The following is a 24227-nucleotide window of genomic DNA, read 5'->3' as shown; positions in this document are numbered from 1 at the left end:
ATAAAGAAATGAGGATGACCCATTTGGAAAAAACCTACACATTCCAAAATAAAAATCCCCGGTGTGGCCATAAACTAAAGATCTGGGCTTTAACCCTTTAAGACCTACCATAGAACCAAGTCCGCCAGAGCTTATATTATATTTTTACATGTTGTGGAGCCATTTTTGGGAGCATTTCAAGTTGCTATACATCAATACAACCATTATAGCCCAGATTTTAATAATATGTCTGCATTAAGTGCATAGTAATTACATAAATTGCAAAAAAGTGCAATAAACTACAAAAAAATTGAAAATCGTTTTTGTTTTTTTAACATATATTTCTAGTTAGAGAAATTTAAGAGGCTTATCCCTCAAAACTGTAAATACAAAAAAGTTTCACAAAATAGTTTCCCACCACAGGAAATTTATTTTGAGTGTCTTCATAGTTTTATTTTTGAAATACACCAATTTTTATACACTGCAGGAAAAACGAAAATAAATATTATAATGCAAATTTGCAAAAAAGCAGCATATGCATCAAAATAAACTATTTCCAGCAGTGCAATATGAGTCCTAAGCATCCCAGAAACCACACAGAAAGTCATAAAGTCAAACATAACTTTTAAAAACACCAGTATAGGCTCATGAGGGCCTGATGGTAAAAAACTACATTTCAGCGAAAATGACATCACTTCCGGTTTTGGGCAGGTCATGGTGGACATGTGACAGTTTGCGCTGACGTCTATTCCAACGTAGGAAGTGTTAAAAAACAGCTGATCGGATCGGCAAAGCGTGTTTCTGGAATATTATGTTTTTGTTGCTGCAAGTGCTTTTTATGCAGTTTTTGCAAAACTATATGTGGAAGGAAACTGTGACCGAGGACAAGCTGATGGCATAAGATGTAAGTACAACTCCTCCGGTTTCATATGCAAAAAAAATTATTGCGCTAGCTTACGTGGTTGCAGAGCTACCGGGATTTAAAAATAGTTACGCAAAACAGAGGGTGCCCTCTCCCACCGGCTTTAAAGGGTTAAACTGGCCCCAGCGTAAACCAGTGAGTGACATCACACGTCTGTGGTTTTACCTGCTTGTCAGGATGGTGGATGTCGACAGGAGGCTCAGGTTTCTCACTCCAGATGCGTTTGTGGAAGGGCTCCAGAAGTGGTCGTTGTAGCAACGCCAAGGCTCCTCTTACCTCACCGCCACTCTGCCGTAAAACCTCATGACAGCGACTTTCATCACTAAAGCCGAGTGCACACAGCTCCTTTACCTGATAGGATAGAGTGAAGAAATATAACTGAATGTCTACACAGGGAACAATGCTAAACGTTTGACCAAACATCACCTTGGCGAGTCTGTCTCTCAGAGCTTGTCTGGCAGCTCTCTCTGTGTCGCCCCCTGCTGTAAGCCAGGCTAGCTTAGCTTCTGCTCTGGAAAGCTGGATCACACTTTCTGTTTCTGCAGGATCGACCACTTCGCCAGCCTCCGTGGCGAGATCCTGTGTTATGTTATTCTGTGCAGCAGGACAGTTTCACTTTCAGAAAACAGAACTATAGTCAGAGCGATTTGTCAGGTTTAACAGGAGGTTACTGACTTTGTCTTCAGTTGGGGTCTTATCAGAAAATGACTGAAGGGAGGATGTCGCCACCAACATCCTGATCTGGTCTAACAGCAGGGGGAGTTCAGTCTTTAACCACTTGCAGGGCAGGATGTTGCTGTCCCCAGCTACCCTCATGCTTGTGTATACTTCCTCTGGACTCACTCCTTTCTTCTCCCCATGCTGACGCAGATATGAAGAACAAACGAACTCGTGTTAAGACATGAAAAGAATTCTGTATATGATATAATGACAGTACGGTGACTTGCTCTGATTAGTTGAATCAGCTTTAGCCCCTCCTCCTTTATCAAATTCTGCCTCCAGGAGTCCAGATCTTCAGGAGCAGGTTCCTTCGGTTTGATGGGCAGAGCAGGGACGCGTCTAACAGGAGAGGGAGGGCGGAGCCTCACTGGCAGCGGTGCAGGCTCTGGGCGAGCCAGGTCACACATCTCACACACCATAGCCGGAGAGTAGTTCAGATATGTGCAGAACTGACACACCCACTGGAGCAGGTTACAGAAAGAGAGTCACTAACCACGGTGAACCAACCTTGAAACCTCAGAATTAGGGAGACATTGGGGAGGGGGGCGTATATATATAAAAAAACATGAATTTTACTGTGTTTATTTATCGGAGAAAATAACTTAAATAAGTTAAAAATACTTTTTAAGTTATCTTAAGTGACTTATATATCATGTTTAACTTGAGTAGATCGCGGGGGGTCTGAAAATGATGTGCTGGGAGTTCGCTGTTCTCTCCGGCTCAGATATTTGAAGTTTACATTAGGGATGCACCGATACCGATACTGGTATCGGGTATCGGGGCCGATACTGTAAAATGTGTGTGTACTCATACTCGTAAAAGTTAACCGATACCATGAACCGATACTAACTTATTTCATTAATCAGAGGGTGGCTTGTCATTTCTGTTGTAGTTTTTTAGATTGGCCACTAGGGGGACATCCCGCGCTAAACAGGCACAGGGTTAGACGAGTGAGACTGGCGGCTCCAGATAAAAAAAAGAGAAACTGGAGGCTGCTGTAGCTAGGCTAAACAAAATGTCAGCAGTGTGGAACAGCCAACTTTAACTCAGGTTTTGGAAAAGCGATGAAAAATGTCAAGAGAAAATCCACGGGCAGTTAAAATAACAGAGGCTCTGACTCATTTTATCGCTCTGGATGACCAGCCAATGCCGGCCGTGGAAAACATAGGATTCTTCTCAGCATACTCGAGCTGCGATATGAAATTCCCAGCCGCCCACACATCAGGGAGATAATGGTGCCAAAACTTTCTGAAGAGGTAAAGACAAGCAGTGTGTGTGCGATGTCAGTCCTCGGTTTAACGGCGCAGTGGACTGATGATCCACGGGCAGATGAGGAGTTCATTCGTCAATGCCAAATACTTTCATTATTTTGTTTGTTTGTTTACAATATGGACACTCTGCAATAATTTAAAAGTTTATTTTATTCTCAAACCTAATTTGTATTTATTTTATTCCAAACAGAAGTGTTTATTTATTATTCTGAAAGCTCGAGACAGTGCCAATAGTTCAGTGATATTTTGTTAAATTACAATGTGGAGACTCTGCAATAATTTAACAGAAGTGCTTATTTTTCACTTGAATTTTTTTGTGGTCATTTTTATTAAGATATTATTTTTTATTGGCAGAGAATAAAATAAAACCTGTCTTCCAATTCATTGCATTTGTGTGTGTGTGTGGTAGAAGTATCGGTTTTTGTACTCTGTATCGGCAAGTACTCAGATCCAAGTATCGGTATCGTATCGGTTTGAAAAAATTGGTATCGTTGCATCCCTAGTTTACACAGATACATTCACACCTGTTAAAAGTTTATTTTACGACCCAGAAAGAGAAACAAGAGTAATATTGAAACTAAGTCGCTGCCGCCATTGTTGGAAATCGGAATTGGAATTGGCTGCACTATGAAATCTGGGATATGGTTTTTTAATTTTCTTGTCCAGGTGGAAAATTGGGAGGAATGGTGGCTCCAGGAAATTTTTGGGAGGGGCACTGATATTCAGGATTCTCCCAGAAAAATCGGGAGGGTGAACAGCAACAGCATTAAAAGGCTGATGAAGAGTTATGATCAGGAACGATAATCATATCTAACTCACTCTATTAAAGCCTCAAAATTAAAACGTAAGCCTGACAGTGATCACTCACCTCTGTACATGTAAATTGTTGTACTGTAGTGTGGGTCTCGGTACAGGCATGAAACGTGGGGCCTGCCTGGAAGCCCCACTATGGGGCCTGGGTGGGGCCCAGTAGGGAAGCTCATGTCTACAGTGTGAGCATGTGGCACTTCATACTGGCATACTGGGGTGGCTGTAGCTCAGGAGGTACAGCAGGTCATCTACTGATCGCAAGGTTGGTGGTTTGATATTTGATGAATAAATTGGAGTCCTCATCATGTCATGTGATTTTTCTGGCTTTCTTTCTATTATTGTAGAGTCTTGGCCAACATAAAGTGCCTCTAGGCAACTGCTGTTGTGATTTGGCACTATAAAAACATTCATCATTAAACAGATATGACTTAAACCACTGCAGCGCAGTACCTGTAATAATTACAGCAACTAATCGCTGCAATGAAATGCTATTAGCAACAGATAGCTAGCAGGACAAGCGCAGAAATGTGACCACACTCACACACCTAACCTGACTGTCAGGGTCACCGGGCATCCCCAATACTGGTGCTGGTGGTCTGGGTGGGGTTATGGGTGGGTGCGACGGGGTCACTGGAGGTCGCGTCGCCAAACGAGGTCGTTCACAAACCTCACACAGAATACTACTGGCTGCATTCACCATAGTGCAGCTCTTACACTGCCACTCTAAAAAACAGCGACAAACACGCACATCACGTTTTTAATACACACTAAACATAAACAGAGGTACATGTAGATCTTATGTGTAGTTTTTATGAATATTGTATGTTCTTTATGAATACTAACTAAGATAATGACAACATAGTATAATAATAATAATAATAATGGCGTTTTCCTGCTTCAACAAGTAGTAGATTACGTGTTTATGACAACTCGGATCAGAACTGCCAGCAGGGAGGCTGCAGAGCGCACCCTGGTGGACAAACTATGTTATAATAACACTGGTAACATGGTTGAAGGAGGTTTCCTCTATGCAGTTACTAATATATTGACTATTAGCCGGGCTATGGTTCAAACCAAGAAGCTCCATGTCATGTGGAAACAGTGCAGCACTGTGCCAGCCATCAGTTTCTATGTTGAGGAAAAAACCCCAGAAAAAAGACATAACAACATGCTTGTCAGGCGTGGTGTGGAGGCGAGGAAGAAGGAACCCAAACGCAGGACTCACAGGTGGGTGAAGAATGGTGTTTATTGTGATGGCGTGAGCAAACAGAACAGAGGTAGGAAATGGCTGGCTGGCTGGCTGGACGACTGACTGAATGAATGAATGAAGGAAGGACGAACGGACTGAGTGGCTGGCTGGCTGGCTGGCGGAAACGACGACATAACATCAACATCAATGACACGACAAAGAACGAGTAGAAACAGAAGACTTAAATACACAGACTGATGAGGATGATAATGAGAGACCGGTGAGTACACAGCTGAACATAATCTGGCTAATGGCACGAGACGAGCAGACACAGGAACAAACAGGAAGTGAAACAGGCAGTGGCAAAATAAACTGAACATGAACAAAACCGAAAGCACTGGGTCGATGACCCAGGAACCCTGACAGTACCCCCCCCCCTCCAAAGGCCGGCACCCGACGGCCAAAAAGAAAGAAAAACCAGAACAGGGCGGGCAGAGGGGGCCCAGGACGGAGGGACGGAGTCCAAAACAGAAACCGTTCAGGTGGGCGGCCGCGAGGAAGGCGGCGGCGGCCGCTGAGCTGGTCCGGTGGGCGGCCGCGAGGAAGGCGGCGGCGGCTGCTGAGCTGGTCCGGTGGGCGGCCGCGAGGAAGGTGGCGGCGGCCGCTGAGCTGGTCCGGTGGGCGGCCGCGCCAGCGAAGACGTCCAGGACGTGGCTGGGGCGACGGCGCGGCAGCCACAGGACCAGGCGAAGCAGAGGCTGACGCCGAGGCTGAGGCTGGCCCAGGCGAAGCGGAAGCTGAGGCTGGACCAGGCGAAGCAGAAGCTGAGGCTGGACCAGGCGAAGCAGAAGCTGAGGCTGAGGCTGAGTCTGACCCAGGCGAAGCAGAAGCTGAGTCTGAGGCTGAGTCTGACCCAGGCGAAGCAGAAGCTGAGTCTGAGGCTGAGTCTGACCCAGGCGAAGCAGAAGCTGAGGCTGAGGCTGAGTCTGACCCAGGCGAAGCAGAAGCTGAAGCTGAGGCTGAGTCTGGCCCAGGCGAAGCAGAAGCTGAGGCTGAGGCTGAGTCTGACCCTGGCGAAGCAGAAGCTGAGTCTGAGGCTGAGGCTGGCCCAGGCGAAGCAGAAGCTGAGTCTGAGGCTGAGTCTGGACCAGGCGAAGCAGAAGCTGAAGCTGAGGCTGAGTCTGGCCCAGGCGAAGCAGAAGCTGAGGCTGAGGCTGAGGCTGGCCCAGGCGAAGCAGAAGCTGAGGCTGAGGCTGACCCAGGCGTAGCAGAAGCTGAGTCTGAGGCTGAGTCTGGACCAGGCGAAGCAGAAGCTGAAGCTGAGGCTGAGTCTGGCCCAGGCGAAGCAGAAGCTGAGGCTGAGGCTGGCCCAGGCGAAGCAGAAGCTGAGGCTGAGGCTGACCCAGGCGTAGCAGAAGCTGAGTCTGAGGCTGAGTCTGACCCAGGCGAAGCAGAAGCTGAGGCTGAGGCTGGCTCAGGCGAAGCAGAAGCTGAGGCTGAGGCTGAGTCTGACCCAGGCGAAGCAGAAGCTGAGGCTGAGGCTGAGTCTGACCCAGGCGAAGCAGAAGCTGAGTCTGAGGCTGGCCCAGGCGAAGCAGAAGCTGAGGCTGAGTCTGACCCAGGCGAAGCAGAAGCTGTCTGAGGCTGAGTCTGACCCAGGCGAAGCAGAAGCTGAAGCTGAGTCTGAGGCTGGCCCAGGCGAAGCAGAAGCTGAGGCTGAGGCTGAGTCTGACCCAGGCGAAGCAGAAGCTGAGGCTGGACCAGGCGACGGCACGGGAGCCGGGGGTGACGGAGCCACAGCTTTAGGGCCAGCGGGCGCAGAAGCCCCTGGCTGGAGACAGGCAGGGCCAGCGGGCGCGGAGGCCCCTGACTGGAGACAGGCAGGGCCAGCGGGCGCGGAGGCCCCTGGCTGGAGACAGGCAGGGCCAGCGGGCGCGGAGGCCCCTGGCTGGAGACAGGCAGGGCCAGCGGGCGCGGAGGCCCCTGCCTGGAGAGCGGCCGGGCCAGCGGGCGCGGAGGCCCCTGGCTGGAGAGCGGCTGGAGAGCGGCCGGGCCAGCGGGCGCGGAGGCCCCTGGCTGGAGAGCGGCCGGGCCATGGTGGATGAGAGACTGGACTGACTGGACGGGAGGCGACTGGAGAACAGGACACTGAGCTACAGGGGACGACTGGACTGACTGAACTACAGACTGGACAGACTGGAGGACGGGCGACCGGGAGGCAGGAGGAGACTGGACTACAGGGGACTGGAGGGCAGGAGGAGACTGGACTACAGGGGACTGAACAGGAACAGACTGGAGAGCAGAAGGAGACTGAACTACAGGCGAGTGAACTGACTGGAGTGGGAGCTGAACAGCAGGTGAGGGAACTGACTGGAGTGGGAGCTGAACAGCAGGTGAGGGAACTGACTGGAGTGGGAGCTGAACAGGAGGTGAGGGAACTGACTGGACTGAGGAGGCTAATGGATGAGCTACAGACTGAGCTAGCGAAGGAGATAGAGCTACAGCCTGGGCTAGTAAAGCTGGTGCCTGAGCAGGGGACACCTCAGCTAGCCTAACCAGGGACAGTGCGAGGGCGTGAAAGGCTGGATCAGGAGGTGGATGAAGAGGTGAAGTAGTAGGTGAACCAGTTAGCTCTTCCAAGCCTCTAGGGTGGCCAGGCTGGATTGAGGCTGCCCTCAGCCTGGGTGCTGGGACAGGCACGGGAGGTGGCTGGACACCAGTCACCCCCACCCGGGAAACAAGAGCGGATGTGGAGGTAGACTGCGTCGCAGCTGCCCTCCTCCTGGGAGCTGGTACTGGTGTGGGTGTAGGCCGGGCCCTAGACATCTGAGGTGATGAAATGGCTGAGGAGGAAGGCCGAATCTGGGCTGCCGTGCTGGTGGGAAATGGCTGAGTGATGGGTGTGGAAATAGTGACCGGGTGTGTGCTGCTGGCAGGTTTATCTGGGATTAGTCTGTTTCTTCTGCCACCACGATTTACAGTCTTTGCGGGAGCACAGCAGAAAAATTCTTCCCAGTCTACATCATCCAGGAGGGAAACTCCCCATGAATCGGAGATGAGTCCATTAGTTAATCTGGGTGAAGTGTCAAATGAGGAGGGTGGAAAACAGTTACCGGAACTCACCACCGGGAGTTGTTGAAAATAGTCCGTGTTATGGCGGCGTGTGCCCCGCTTTCTCCGGAAAGAGGAAGCGGGGCACTTCAAATAAACTGTGGGGTACTGTGTACTGTGGGGTACACAGCCGAGCCTCTGGCGCGGGAGCCTCTGTTGAGCCGAGGTGGGAGGCATAGCCCCTGTGCCGTGGCGAAGTGGAGGGTCCAGCGAATGAGGCAGGTGACATGTGAGCGGGGAGCGGATCCGCGAGAGGGGGAGCCGCCGAAGCGCGGCGCGAAACGTCCACTCTCCGCGGCAGATGCTCCGCTGCATGGGAGGTAGCAGGTGGGTGAATGCGGCATCTCCGAGGCCCGCCCAGAGCCAAGCGAGTGCCCTCGAAGATGTGCTCTCGCTCCGCGAAGAGCCGCTGTCTCTCCTTGAGCTTTTCTGCCCACAAGGAGAGCGCTGCCTCCTGCCACTCAAAAAGGTCCGAGCCCGCTGGGTTCCAGTCGTGTCTTCGTGGCACGGGTCGTGTCATTCTGTCAGGCGTGGTGTGGAGGCGAGGAAGAAGGAACCCAAACGCAGGACTCACAGGTGGGTGAAGACTGGTGTTTATTATGATGGCGTGAGCAAACAGAACAGAGGTAGGAAATGGCTGGCTGGACGACTGACTGAATGAATGAATGAAGGAAGGACGAACGGACTGAGTGGCTGGCTGGTGGAAACGACGACATAACATCAACATCAATGACACGACAAAGAACGAGTAGAAACAGAAGACTTAAATACACAGACTGATGAGGATGATAATGAGAGACCGGTGAGTACACAGCTGAACATAATCTGGCTAATGGCACGAGACGAGCTGACACAGGAACAAACAGGAAGTGAAACAGGCAGTGGCAAAATAAACTGAACATGAACAAAACCGAAAGCACTGGGTTGATGACCCAGGAACCCTGACAATGCTATTGCTAGAGCCTGAGATACACCAAAGGATAACAGACCGATGATAGTAGCAGGCTGACATTCCTCTTCTTTAGAGCCGAGGGGTTCCAAGCGAGGCTGCTCACACTCGTCACAGAGCACATCCTGGATAGAGTTGACTTTAGTGCAGTGAAGGCAACGCCAGGTGGAAGAACTTGAAAAGGAAAAAGATCTAGTTTAAGATGAAAAAAGTTAAACCAGCAATAGTCGTGTGTGTATATATATATATATATATATATATAGTTGTAAATTCTGAGGATTACTGCACTCTTGTAAGACAAAGTACATTTTGCCAAGAACTGCTTATCCTGACCTTTCATTGCTCCTGTTTTTGGATGAAGTTGATGACGTGACAGCTGTTCGATGGTGGTTGGCTCTCTCAGGGTAGGAGTGATACAGTCTGTCACAGTCTGAGCACAGCCCCTGGAGGCAGGTGAGGCAGTGGGCTGAGATGCGAAATATTCCACAAATAGCGCAGTTCTCTGTGAAACAAAACAACAATGACACAACACTGCTTTCTGCTATAATTTGTACCCACTCACAGCAACAATGTAGCACATGATACACTGTTAAATCTAGACTTAGAAAGTGTAAAAACATAAAAATTCATAATAATTGGAATATTTCCTTCCAGAAGTTGAGGCTCAATTCGCACATCTGGCCTTCAGGGTAAGTGGACTGCTTTTCTAGTCCTACAGACTGAAGCTATATTTGCACATTCATATGTCACACACTCACATCCACATTATGATGACACATTGATGGAAGTTGAGTGTCTTTAGCATCAAGACTGAGGAAGTCAGACATCAATTTCTCAGCTAACCTGGATGTTTGCTTGAGAAGGTGGAAAAGACCTGAATGGACCTGAGGCTTTGGTTGTTGGCAGACAGCGAGTGGCTACGGTTGCTCTCCCTGGAGGATCGACGGTACAGGGAAAAAGCTAGAGACTTGGTCTGGCTGTCTGCACGGCAGGACGAGATCACAGCATCGGTGTTGAGTCCCACATCCTAAGAAAAGAGAAAAGTGGCTGAACGCTGGCTTTAAAACTAGAGATGGTTCACTGACAGTATATTAATATCAACATGGCTTCATTAAAAATGCAATCATAAAGACAACGTATGTAGATAATAAGAGGAGGCCAATGAAGCTGGAAATCTGAAAGTCTCTATTTAAACTGTGGATGTATGGACAGAATTCCTCCCCAGATTGTCTAGGGAGCTTGGGAAGAAAAGCGTCTGGAAGTTTCTTGAAGATGTTTCAGCTCTCATCCGAGAAGCTTCTTCAGTTTTCAGAGGAGTTGGCGGAGAGTCACTGATTTTTAGCCCTACTGGGAGTGTCTCTAAGAGGGCCGTGGATCCCGTATTGTTCCTCTGCCTAATGATGGTCGTTACGACACCAACTGTCTGTCATTCTGGATTATAGCCCACTCATGTTTCATCTCAGTACCACAATAGGGTGGGGCAGGGTCTCACAATGGGTTCACCTGAAACCTTGGTTAAATGCAGGAGTTAACAGACACCCATTTTCACTCCTGGCTCGTGTGATTAGGCAGAGGAACAATGGGGGTCCTCGACCCTCTTAGGGATACTCCCAATAGGTCTTAAAAATCTGGGACTTTCCACCAAATGCTCTTAGAACTGAAGAAGCTTCTCGATGAGAGGTGAAACATCTTCAAGAAACTTAAAGAAGTCCAGACGCTTTTCTTTCCAACATACTACGATGACCTGGATGACTGAGAACCTTCACAGACAAGATCCCAAGATGCCTAAACTCTCTCATTTGGGGCAGCAAGTCCCTGCCCTGGCTAATTCTAATGTTAAGTCTCATATTGAACACTATCGAAGCTGAAAATCTCCACTTGAGAAAGCCAAAAAAGCCAACTGTTTCAAAACCACAAAAGAGCAAAAATAATTATTAATTGTGGACTATAAACATTAGGTCACTCTGTTTCCATTTGTAAACAATTTAATAATTGATCAAAACCTGGTTACAGGAGAAGGTATTAAGGTTCAACATACCCAAGTCAGTCAAAATACTGGTAAAGTTTATTTGAAGGTTTATTTGAAGAGTGTAAGTCAGCATTTAAAGACAAAGGCAAATGTCTTTTTCCAAGTGGATCATTACGGCTTTTGCCTTCCTTCTATCATAGTCCTGAGTCTGTTGACTCAGTGGTTGGTTTTGATTATTATTATCTTATGTTTCAGGTTCATTCTTAAGGTTTTCTTGTTCTTAGAGTTTGGTTTCTGTTTTGAGCGCCTGTGGTTCTGTCTCTGTGCCTGCCCTGGTCCCACGTCTGTGTTCCCTCCCTGTTGCCATGTCTGATGTCTTTGTGTTAGTCTTACGCGTCTTGAGTTGAGTCTGCGTTGCTTCCTGTGTCTCGTTAGCTTTGATTTGTACCTGCTGTGCTATCACCTGTTCCCCATCCTCTTGTTGTCCGTCTGTATTTGAACCATGTGGTTCTCTCTGTCTGTGTCACATCGTCAACGTCATCCACACCTTCTCCGTGCCGTGTCTCATCCTCCATGTTCTGGTGAAGTTCTAGTTCCCAGTTCTGCTCTCCTAGTCTATGCTTCCTAGTTCTAGTTTCCTGAGTCTAGTTTTAGTTTGTGTTTGAGGTTCTTCGTTTGTTTTTGGTAAAGTTTACTTCTAACAAAGAGTGTTCCAGCAAATAAAGCTGGGCTTTCAGTTAACTCCTGCATTTGAGTCCACATCCTGCCCACACACAGCACTTTCACATAATGGTATGATCCCAGTCGCGACCTGCTCCAAATGACATGCCTCGTGCTGTCTTGGCATATATAATTTTTGATCACTGCTTGTTTGAATGCGAATTATTAAGCTTATTAAGCGGTTTTATTTCCTGCAGTTTGAGAGCCACCAGTTTAACCACTTAAATGTAAGAGAAGAGACTCACCTTGTGTCTGAGTGTAGGAATGATTCTCTCATAGAATTCAGGATGGGGATGAGCCTCCTGAGATCAAACCAGACAAGTCAGAATTAATGAAAAAACGACAGTGCATGTACAGTAGTCTGTGTGTACACAAACATATATATATACATATACATATATATGTTTGAAATAGCGTGACATTTGAAAGTATGTCCTGTTAATATATTCTCTCCCAAAGATGGAACATTCATTCTCCTGTCTGATGACGAGCCACTCTCCACGCTGCGTCATAATTGACTCGTGTTCCTCAAACCAAACATCATAAAAGGAGTCGAGTGGTTCATTTCATCCACAGAGTTGCTTCACTTGATGCAGTCAGTATAAAGTCCTCCAGGAAGTGATGGTGACGAGTCAACAACTATGTTTCTTTTTCTTGTTTTGAAGCGTTTGCCATGATTCTGGGTGCAGTTGCTTCATTCATGATTTTTACTATATGATTAATAGGAAATGAGATTTTTTCCCCTCAATTTAATTTGTTTGATTTGTGCATCTCTGAAAGATTGAACTGACTTTTGGCATAACTATAACAAGAGTTTCCAGTTAATCGCGTCACTCTTAGTCATGAGCCAGTGACCACAGGATAGCCAAGATTGATGGATATACTTCTGCTCTTTTATAAGGTCATTCAAATATTAAGGTGGTTATAATAATTTGTTACGTCATCTTCATAGCTATATACACTGCCTGGCCAAAAAAAAAGTCACCACCAAAAAAAGGTCACAAACTCTAATATTTCGTTGGACCGCCTTTAGCTGTGATTATGGTGCGCATTCGCTATGGCATTGTCTCCATAAGCGGTGTTGGGGAGTAACGGAATACATGTACCGCCGTTACGTATTTAAAATACAAAATATGAGTAACTGTATTCCGTTACAGTTACCGTTTAAAAAGGTGGTATTTAGAATACAGTTACTTTGTTGAAATAAATGGATTACACGGCGGTACTTCTCTGTTTCATATTGTGGCGGGTGTTTGGGTTTTGTTTGACAGCTACGTTCTGTTGTTCCAGGCGGCAGCGTTATGGTTGCCATGGTTACAGGGTGACGCTCTCTCTCTGCGTGTTTCCTGGGTGAGAGAGGCCTTTTTGTTGTTGTTGTGCTAAGCTAACAGGCAGAATGCTACAGGTATAGCTCTAAAGAATGTAGCATCATAGGCAGTGTAGTCCGTGCTGCAGGGAGAATGGACTGCCATACACGTTATGTGTCTGTGAGCGAGGGAGGGAGAAAAAGGAAAAGTACGAGCTGTCATCGAGCAGAAACGGGAGCTGGAAGCATGTAAATATAATAATAACCACTGCAGCCAAGAAGAGAGCCTGACGAGCCCAGTTGTAAGTAAGCTATTAAGACTCGACTGTACACCGTGTTCCTGTTTTCCTCTGAAACAATAAGTTCTGTTGGAGCAGCCTTTCAACGCCTCTCTCTGTCTCTGCTAGCAAAGTTGACCCAGACAACAAAGTAAAGCTAGTTTTCAGCTACGAGCCGACACAGAACCCACCGTATTAGCCAGAGGTCCCTTTACTACGGTTCGGAGCTGCGGACCTTCAGTAACAGTAATAAATCACAGCAATAGTACATTCATGTAGTTGTAAACAGCATGATAATATATTAAGTAATCCAAAGTATTCAGAATACGTTACTCTCATTGAGTAACGTAACGGAATACGTTACAGAATACATTTTAGGGCATGTATTCTGTAATGGAATACATTTTAAAAGTAACCTTCTCAACACTGTCCATAAGCTTCTGCACTGTTACAAGATTTATTTCCATCTAGCGTTGCATTACTTTTTCACCAAGAACTTTGAGGATGATAGAGTCTGACTGCTGCGCAAAGCCTTCTCCAGCACATCCCAAAGATCCTCAATGGGGTAAAGGTCTGGATTCTGTGGTGGCCAATCCATGTCTCATGCTCCCAGAACCATCTTTCAAAATTGCAAAAAACATAGTAAAAATAAACAATAAACACAGACTGATTCATGTCCTACACAAATCTTACAAGTTCATAGAAATTCTGCTGTAAGACACTTGCCTCCAGTATTTAATTTGGTTTTGAATAACATTCAATTGGGATCACTTTTTCACAGGTGAGATCTCCACAAGTACAGTTTTTATGTTATACTGGAACCATTGATCAATGATATAAACACTGGAAAGCTAAGGGCTAAGTCTTCCATTATCTGGGGAACAGTTCTATGGTACAATCTCACAGATCACTGGAGATAATCTAGGGAGACACAAACGTCTCGGCTTGAACGAGTCATTCAGGAGCCGTCATTTCTGTTGCCTTTGTTTAACTGAGAAGAGTGATTCTTAAACCGTATAAGTGAGGATGATCCTTCATTGCCAGTCTCTCCAGGAAAACCCACAATTTAAGTTTTTATATGGTTTGAAAAACATTCACACTTAAGTTTGTCCATGTTTGTAATTCCGACTTATTTGATATAATGCATGATCTTTTTGAGGGTGTAGCTCAGTACGAGATCAAAAAGCTCTTTGAATATCTCACGCAACACTTAACATCAGAACAAGACTTGCTTTCCAGGATTTAGGGTTTTGATGATGGAGTGATTTTGGAGAGTGCTGGCAGTGGCATCGGTTTGAGATCTATTCAGTGTCTCGTGACATTATTATTCTTGCAGGACACGAAAACTGGAATGAAACTGAAATGTTTTTGTTGTTGTTACCTCAAATAATGAACATAGTTTTTCCACTTTCTATCACAATGACAGTATTTGACTGCATTAGAATTTGTTGACCACCACAAACTATTTATCCACATAGAAACTTGATACCTAAGCATGGCTCCCTTATTACACATGTACACTTTTTTGGGAAAAAGGGCTTAAAATACTTCACTTTATATGCAATTAATGCAGAATTTATAAATGTTTTATAAATGTAGAATTTATAAAGGTTTTCCTATTATAAACCCAGTACAGATTCATATACAACATTCAACTTTTCCCGATATTTAGGAACACTCACTGTTTCCTCAGGGAAAAAGCAAAGAGTTCACACGGACCACAAACAAGAAAATGCAACAAGAGACTTTGTTACATGTAAACTAGGGCTGCCATGATTAGTCGACAATTGTCGACGACTGATTTAATAGTCGACGCGTCGTTTGAAGCTTTGTAAGATCACAAAAGACGCAGGAATAAGTAGTAGGATTTAAGAGTGTAATAACGGACTGAAACAGAAGATGGCAGCACTGCATGTACAAGGATACCAGCTGCCGTTAAACCCCGAAGAAGAAGAAGCTGTGTCCCAGAATTCATAGCGCAGCCCAGCTCAGTTTCCAACAATGGCGGCAGCTAGTTAGTTTTAATATTACTCTTATTATTCTTTCTGGGTCACAAAATAAACGTTTAACATATTTTCAGGTGAGAATGTAGCTGTGTAAACCTCAAATATCTGCTCAGTTCATCAAGACACCACATATTTTCAAAAGCGCTCCGACGTTTTCGGAGACGTCTGTTACCCACTAGCTCGATAGCTAGCCGGGGGCTAGGCTAACTAGAGCCGGTGGTCATATATACTCCGGTGTCCTGTTATATTTTAGATAGCAAGGAGCAGACGGCTGCGTTTATTAAACTTCACCGAAACAATCTGCAAATTTCATTAAAATTTAATAAACTATCATCTTGTCTTTATTTTTAGTTAGCACATACCTTAAACACTTAAAGCTGTAAGCTAATGATAGTTATATAAGAGCAGATGCTGCTGGTGCAATAAGCTGTACGTTTTACGTCCAATGGATGATGATCTGACTAGTCGACTATCAAAATAATCAATGTGGTAGCCCTAATGTAAACTGGTTCATATTTGGTGCCTTTCAAATGTACTTCAGCACTCTTTTTACAACATTGTCATTCAGACTTTATATCTAACACTCACACATATTCACACTCCCGTGAATGCATCCGTGGTAGGTTGAGGAGGGTTCATTGCCCAAGGAAACTTAATGCAGGCTGGAGCAGCCAGTAATCGAAACGCTAACCTTCCAATTACTGGATGAGCTGATCTACATTGAACTGACAGATCTGGTCAAAGCCAACCTTTTAAAACTCTCTTTGGTTCTGCAGAGAACTCACGTCGGCACAGGGACAACTAGTAACACGCACACAGAAAGTTTACACAAACCTTGATAAGCATTTCTAGTTCCATCCTCAGGCTCATCACTTCCAGAGTTACTGCAGCAACTCTGCCCACATCAGGATCTGTAACATCATCAGGGAAACTGAGTCCATCTGGCTGCTGATTAGAGTAACCATAGAGACAGAGTACAGCGCGTCCTCCCTGGGAATATATCAGACAGGGTAGAAGGTGATGAAATGTTAGTGGTTAGTACCAGCAGCGGTAACTGGAACATCTCTGTCACTTCCTACTAGTCTGCATCAGTAGCTAGCATAGCAGTCTGTTGGCACGGGAACTGTCACTACATTGAAGAAGAGTAAGGACAGATGGAGGGTGAAGGAAAGAGATGCTGCCATTAATCTGTGATTGGGGAAGGAACTGCGCCTGCTGACGAGGTGTTGCACCTTAAAAAATGCTTGTCTTGCCATCATCTCTGGTGGTGGTGGACTTTCACTGTGGGTGGCTCCAACCACCTCCTCCACTCACACCAACAACAAACTAGGAGGTAAAGACTGGCTTTTGAAAATGTGCACCTGCAGCCCTCAGAAGCTCATTACTCTCATCTCCTTGGTCATTGTTGAAATTGCTTCCTTGTGTTTGTGTTTATTTGCTGATCTGTGGAGATTTTCTCTTAACTCTTCGTTCTCCTTCTGGAGTAACTCGTATGTCTCATACTCGCTTATTTGACCCTCCGTGATTGAGAGCATGTGTGCTCTACTTTGGCAAGTTTCTTGTTGCATCCATTCAAGTTTCCTGTCATCGAGTGAAGCTAAAGCTTTGTCGGTCACATAATAATCAACGTTTTATGTTGTTTTGCCTCTTTGCCACTTTCCCACGTCATTAATTGCATCTAATTCTCACATGCTCCCTGGACTACTCCACCGATCTGTCAGCTTTTCACCACAGCCAATTTTGCACGATCTGATATCCTCGTGTTGGTGTTGTTCCCAGATCATCATACTAAAGGTTGTTCCAGGATCCACATTGCAAGTGACCAATCAGAATGTTGTGACGTCATACTTTTGCGACTTCGGGAAAAACCGGCGTAAAACAAAAAACTGTACTTAAGCTGCGAGAAACCGCCTTTGTCCGCCGATCAACGGACCCTAACCCTGACCCTTTAATAAACGCTAAGCAGAATTGATATTGTCCTTGCAACATTGGAATTTCATAAATGCACGAATGGGTTGGCGCGCAAAAGAATAACGTCACAATAATGTGATTGGTCACTTGCAATGTTGAACCTGGAACAACATTTTCATGATGATCTGGGAACAACACCAACACGACGATATCAGATCATCCGCCAATTTTCACTCCTCTTTTCAGTAAAACTTGACCTCTGACCTTTAAACCTGGCAACTGAGGCCATTGTAATTCAACCTTGTTGTTGATGGTATGGATTTGAAACTAATTCACCAACTCGGGAAACCACACCGTTCGCCACCCCGTCAGCCTTTTACATGTGAGGGGTAAAAATGTCTGTATCTGTCTCACACAGCAGCCTGACAGCCAATGAGCTCTTTGTATTCCTTCCCTTTTTGTTGCCTGTCCCGTTTGCTTTCTTAGCCGTCAGAATTAATGTCTGAAAGCCAACAAAGATACCCAACGGATTTACTTTGCAAAGTGGATCAGCACAGCCTCGCCGTTTTGGTCCATTCGATCAGCCTTTGTTGTTATTATTTATTTTATTTTCAGTTATTACAGATGGGATAGGAAAGGGAGAAAGAAAGATGAAGGAACAGAAAAACAGAGGAAGAGGGACAGTGAGTGATGATACTATCATTACCTGGATAGCATCAACTGTGGCCCTGAACACTGGGTTGTTGTGTTTTACAGTTCTCCAGTACTTTGGCCTGTTGGGATTTGTCAGATTACAGCCGTACTTTTCGAGGATGTTAAGCGCTGTAGATAAGCGCTGAAGAGATCCAAGAGTCTGCAAAGGAAGCATCAATTTTAATCTGAAATATGGCCTGTATTTGTACAGCGCTTTACTCGTCCCTAAGGATCCCAAAGTGCTTTACACATCCATTCATAGAAGAATACAGCTGAACCCACAGTGTTTCAGTTGTACTGCTGTGACACACTACAACACTGAACACATTCAAACATCTATCTTCCTGTCGACCCTTACATCACATTTTTAACTGCCTGTGTGGGGGGGGGGGGCGTTGCAGTACTCAGCATCACCACTACTGAGCGTCGTCACTCGGACAGTTTTGCTACATACAGTGGGGCAAAAAAGTATTTAGTCAGCCACCGATTGTGCAAGTTCCCCCACTTAAAATGATGACAGAGGTCAGTAATTTGCACCAGAGGTACACTTCAACTGTGAGAGACAGAATGTGAAAAAAAAATCCATGAATTCACATGGTAGGATTTGTAAAGAATTTATTCGTAAATCAGGGTGGAAAATAAGTATTTGGTCACCTCAAACAAGGAAAATCCCTGGCTCTCACAGACCTGTAACGTCTTCTGTAAGAAGCTTTTCTGTCCCCCACTCGTTACCTGTATGAATGGCACCTGTTTGACCTCATCATCTGTATAAAAGACACCTGTCCACAGCCTCAACCAGTCAGACTCCAAACTCCGCCATGGCCAAGACCAAAGAGCTTTCGAAGGACACCAGGAAAAGAATTGTAGACCTGCACCAGACTGGGAAGAGTGAATCTACAATAGGCAAGCAGCTTGGTGTGAAAAAATCAACTGTGGGAGCAATCATCAGAAAATGGAAGACATACAAGACCACTGATAATCTCCCTCGATCTGGGGCTCCACGCAAGATCTCATCCCGTGGGGTCAAAATGATCATGAGAACAGTGAGCAAAGATCCCAGAACCACACGGGGGGACCTGGTGAATGACCTGCAGAGAGCTGGGACCCAAGTAACAAAGGTCACCATCAGTAACACACTACAACGGCAGGGAATCAAATCCCGCAGTGCCAGACGTGTTCCGCTGCTGAAGCCAGTGCATGTCCAGGCCCGTCTGAAGTTTGCCAGAGAGCACATGGATGATACAGCAGAGGATTGGGAGAATGTCATGTGGTCAGATGAAACCAAAGTAGAACTTTTTGGTATAAACTCAACTCGTCGTGTTTGGAGGAAGAAGAATACTGAGTTGCATCCCAAGAACACCATACCTACTGTGAAGCATGGGGGTGGAAACATCATGCTATGGGGCTGTTTTTCTGCCAAGGGGACAGGACGACTGATCCGTGTTAAGGACAGAATGAATGGGGCCAAGTATCGTGAGATTTTGAGCCAAAACCTCCTTCCATCAGTGAGAACTTTGAAGATGAAACGAGGCTGGGTCTTCCAACATGACAATGATCCAAAACACACCGCCCGGGCAACAAAGGAGTGGCTCCGTAAGAAGCATTTGAAAGTCCTGGAGTGGCCTAGCCAGTCTCCAGACCTCAACCCCATAGAAAATCTGTGGCGGGAGTTGAAAGTCCGTGTTGCTCAGCGACAGCCCCAAAACATCACTGCTCTTGAGAAGATCTGCATGGAGGAATGGGCCAAAATACCAGCTACTGTGTGTGCAAACCTGGTAAAGACCTATAGTAAACGTTTGACCTCTGTTATTGCCAACAAAGGTTATGTTACAAAGTATTGAGTTGTATTTTTGTTATTGACCAAATACTTATTTTCCACCCTGATTTACGAATAAATTCTTTACAAATCCTACCATGTGAATTCATGGATTTTTTTTTCACATTCTGTCTCTCACAGTTGAAGTGTACCTCTGGTGCAAATTACTGACCTCTGTCATCATTTTAAGTGGGGGAACTTGCACAATCGGTGGCTGACTAAATACTTTTTTGCCCCACTGTAAGTGCTATAGGAGTAGTAGAAGTCAAAACCAGAAGCCTTTGTCGAGTGTTCAGAGTGTTCAGGTCATAAACTCAGCTGTCTGTATGTCTCTCAGCTCCTGAGCTGGAACATCATTAAACCAACCACAATCATAGACAATCTCAGGACACCTTTGACACATTCATTTTTGGGACTCTGGACTTGTGAAGAAGTAAACCTGATGATTTAGTATAAACCTCTTTGAAAGCAATCATTTGAAGTGCATGCCTTTATCAGGCTCTCACAGCACCTTGGGGGAACTCTGTTCCCCCTCAACCTTCACTGAGGATTTCAAAACTTTTATTAAGCTCCCACCACAGCATATCAATCAGGCTGAGGCCATTGCAACATCTTGATTACATCCTTTTTCATTCATTGTGTCGTCTACCTGCTATTCTTTGGATCCAAACAACAGAGTGTGAGCCAAATGTTACCTACAATCCTGAAAATCTTGGTCTCAGTCTGGATTGAGGTTGGACATATTTCCAGATGGGACTAATAAACATGCATTTGATCTTTCTCACCTCCTTCCTGTTTCTGCCAAAGCTGTTCTCTATGACCATCGTTTCTGCAGCAACGTGGTGGTATTTAGAGCAGGGCGGTAAGGGCAGATTAGCCATGGCCACTACCCCAGCCCGCAGATCCACCACTCTGCCCCCAGAATACAGACACACTTCAGCCTGACTCCGCACATCCTGCAGCATCTCAGAGAGGGACGCCATCCTGCACACACACACACGGTTGATGCATGCCGTTTAGTTAAAACAACAACAAATAAATCTGACGACATGCATGCACAGTATCTCAGATCAGCGTATTCAACATCTACGAGAAATATGAATTCCTTTGGTCTCATATTACTGCACAAACTGGCACTTTTGCTTCGTTTAAAGTGAACTTTTTTTGGAACGCTCTTCTCTGGAAGTTGGCACAAACTACTGTAATTGAAATGCTGTTGTGCTGCCATGCCCACATCAGATTACTTAATTTTCTCGAGTGTTCCTAAAAAGTCCTTTTTCGATTTAGTCATTTAGATAATGCAGTAAAAACTCTTTATTCCAAGTAAGTTACATTTGTCATTGAAATGTGAATCCAAACTTCTTTTTTTTTTTTGCCTGTCCCATTTGGTTCTTTAGCCGTCAGAATTGTTGTCTGAAGACCAACAAGGATACCCAATGGATTTATTTTGCCAAATGGATCATCATGGCATTGCCGTATTGGTCCATTTGATCGACCTTTGTTTTTATTATTTATTTTATTTTATTTTCAGTTGTTACAGACGGGACAGACATGAGTGAGGGATAGGAAAGGGAGAAAGAAAGAGGAAAAGAAAAACAGAAGGGGAGAGGGACAGTGAGAAAGGGGGGGAAAATCTCCGGGATCACCTGTTGAGAGAAAGAATAGAAAACAAGCAAAAAAACCAAAACAAAGCAACATACTATACACAACACCATCGCATTAATCTAGCTAAGTGTAAACAGCAGTAAATACTAAATATTGAATGTTGTTGTGCAGCACGCAGGACAGACAGCGCACAATGTGCTTTGAAGTAGCAGCCAAGAAAGGTGTGATTTAAGTCTACGAACAGTGAACACCCGTGTGCACACCTGTGTGGATCGGCGCGCTTGTATTCAAATGGTTTCCCCATGTAATGGTCTGCAAGAGGATGTAGAGAGCCATAGCCCCGCCCCCAGGGCATGAAGCAGGCATGGAGGAAATCCAGGCCCCAGACATCCAGAGGCCCCAGAGTGCGAGAGCCCAAGGAGGACCACCGGAGGGGGCATTCAAACATTCTGCTGTGCTGTTCCTACCATCTCTGATTTCTTTATATTTGACTTCTAAAGAGACAGACTTGCTCAGCAACAGTTCTTCAGGCTTTTTTCAGTCATTGCAGTCCAACCTTGTACCTGACCATTTTCACTTTTGTATTATTTAAAGCCTCTGAACTGGAAGAGTGGCTGTCAAGACACCATTCTTGAGAAAGGGAATTTTTTTTTACACAAAAACTGGAATGATGAATCAAAATGTCAAACTTTTGGTTCACATCTTGAGTATACAAATACACCAGTGAGTAAGAGCCACGTGTAAAACACGGTGGAGGCTTTGTCATGGTCAGGCGCTGCATTTTAGCCAGTTGTGCTGGAGATCTGGTCTAAATATGTGATGGAATGATGAATGCAGGAAAAGCACTCTCCACTTTTAATCTGCCCTCTTGAAAGGTTCTTACTGGGAACAGCTTTCATAGCATGCATGGACTGAAAAAGCCCACACAGTGGAAACAAGGTGGGATCAGAGAACAGAACAAAAGGCAGACACATCTGTTAATATGGTTTAAGAAGCCTAGAAACTTCTATGAGCCGCTAATATGGTTCAAACTGTACAAACTCACTTTTTGCTTTATGCTGCATTATGTGTTGGCACGTTTCAGTAAATCACTGAATCCCCATTTTCCTCGTTAAATATAAAGAAATTAGGAGTTTTACACGGTCCTGATGATAAAAGTATATTTCACATGATGTTATCAGACTCCAGGTGCTAACACGTATTTTACCACAGCACAGACTGGTGACTGTTTGCAGGTGTTCACTGCATCCGTGAGCTGGAACAAGTCGCTGAACATGCAGAGCTGCTAAATCTGTTTTTACGTGCAGTACAATTGAGCGCACTTTGCTCGAAGAGCTTTTTGTCTGATTGCAGACCTCTTGGTTACAAAATAAAGACGCAGAAGGACGATGCGCTATTTCCAGCAGTCAGTGCAAAGCAGCAGGTACGCCTATGATCAGCTCATAGCGGCACAATGTCCTGTAGATGATTCATTATTAATGATTAAAGCAGCAAACCTGTTATTAGCGAGGATCGGTGAGCCCGCCTCCTACCTGTGCTGCTGTCCGGCTGCACTGCGGTGGAATCGCCGTTACGGCACAAATGTCTGTTTGCACCGCCGAAGGAAGCCCCGCAGAAACGGCAAAACACTCCCGCAACAGCGCGGTGTGCAACTGCTGTACTGGAAACACAGCGGCAGGGCCTCCCTCTCTCCCCCTCCCTCTTCGGGCAAAACGTGGAAGCGGCGCAGATTACGTCACCAGTGCGCAGCAGCGTCAGCCGCTTTCACATTCACGTTAAGGATACTGCACCTGATGTCTCCAGGTTATTGCATTATTGCACAAGGACATGTTAAGTGACCATCATGTCAGCCACAGTCAAATGTTTTTGTTGCACCAGGCTGTAAACATGAGATCCGGTAAGATGTAACAAGCACAGCGTTTTCATGAAGGCAAAAATGTAACATTAAATATTCAGTCCTGTTGATGGGAGACGATGGATGGTCAGTGTTCCCTTTATTTACATTTTTCTCTGAGCAGTTGGTCTTTCTCTTTCACACTGGCCACTTCCTAAAGAGCAGAAGGAATGTGCATCTGTCTCCTCCCAGTTGGATACACGTGGAGTACTTCCTCGGGGAGGTATCAGGTGGCATTTAGGTGCTCCAACACCTCAGCTGGCTCCTTTCAACAGGAAAATGCAGTGGATCTATTTTCAACTTTCCCAAAGGACAGCACCATCATTCCGGCGCCCTGTCTCCAACAGCTCCTCCTGTTTGCTATGATGCTGTATGAGCCTCAAACAGAGAGCTTCAGGCTCCTTCTTGTTTTTTGTCCAACATGGAAAAAGAGTCATGATGCATTTTTCAGGCCTCTTGGTAAAGTGTCCCACATATTATTCCACGCTTTTTTGTCCTAATGATCATTATCTCCAGTGTTGGGGAGTAACGGAATACATGTACCGCCGTTACGTATTTAAAATACAAAATATGAGTAACTGTATTCCGTTACAGTTACCGTTTAAAAAGGTGGTATTTAGAATACAGTTACTTTGTTGAAATAAATGGATTACACGGCGGTACTTCCCTGTTTCATATTGTGGCGGGTCAGGACTGTTTGGGTTTTGTTTGACAGCTACGTTCTGTTGTTCCAGGCAGCGTTACGGTTGCCATGGTTACAGGGTGAGAGAGCGCCTTTTTTTGTTGTTGTTGTGCTAAGCTAACAGGCAGAATGCTACAGGTATAGCTCTAAAGAATGTAGCATCATGGGCAGTGTAGTCCGTGCTGCAGGGAGAATGGACTGTCATACACGTTATGTGTCTGTGAGCGAGGGAGGGAGAAAAGGGAAAAGGAAAAAACGGGAGCTGGAAGCATGTAAATATAATAATAACCACTGCAGCCAAGAAGAGAGCCTGACGAGCCCAGTTGTAAGTAAGCTATTAAGACTCGACTGTACACCGTGTTCGTGTTTTCCTCTGAAACAATAAGTTCTGTTGGA

General features: G+C 45.5%; 2 protein-coding genes across 6 annotated transcripts in view; one reads left to right on the top strand and one right to left on the bottom strand.

The window, feature by feature from the left end:
* Positions 1 to 24009, bottom strand: part of rnf31 (ring finger protein 31) — a 46768-nt gene extending 22759 nt beyond the window's left edge. For 2 of the 5 annotated variants that reach the window (XR_014870814.1, XM_085141105.1), the window contains exons 1-13: positions 23258 to 24008; positions 20436 to 20634; positions 17848 to 17994; positions 16065 to 16220; positions 11886 to 11942; positions 9795 to 9978; positions 9285 to 9453; positions 8992 to 9125; positions 4253 to 4425; positions 1849 to 2082; positions 1577 to 1762; positions 1328 to 1495; positions 1067 to 1252 (exon numbers count right to left, since the gene is read on the bottom strand). Coding sequence is in view for 4 of the 5 variants with exons in the window: in XM_085141105.1 (XP_084997231.1) it covers positions 1067 to 1252; positions 1328 to 1495; positions 1577 to 1762; positions 1849 to 2082; positions 4253 to 4425; positions 8992 to 9125; positions 9285 to 9453; positions 9795 to 9978; positions 11886 to 11942; positions 16065 to 16220; positions 17848 to 17994; positions 20436 to 20634; positions 23258 to 23259 (1995 nt within the window). In the remaining variant the exon portion in view is untranslated. The other 3 variants (XM_085141108.1, XM_085141107.1, XM_085141106.1) reach the window with 3 other exon arrangements.
* tmem68 (transmembrane protein 68) overlaps positions 1 to 24227 on the top strand; it is a 287792-nt gene that overhangs the window by 77066 nt on the left and 186499 nt on the right. The gene's annotated exons all lie outside the window — the stretch shown is intronic.

Source organism: Neolamprologus multifasciatus, chromosome 18 (genome assembly GCF_963576455.1).
Source record: "Neolamprologus multifasciatus chromosome 18, fNeoMul1.2, whole genome shotgun sequence".
Classification (NCBI taxonomy): Eukaryota; Metazoa; Chordata; class Actinopteri; order Cichliformes; family Cichlidae; genus Neolamprologus; species Neolamprologus multifasciatus.
Note: the sequence above shows the minus strand (reverse complement) of the source record. Positions and strands in the feature narration are given on the sequence as shown.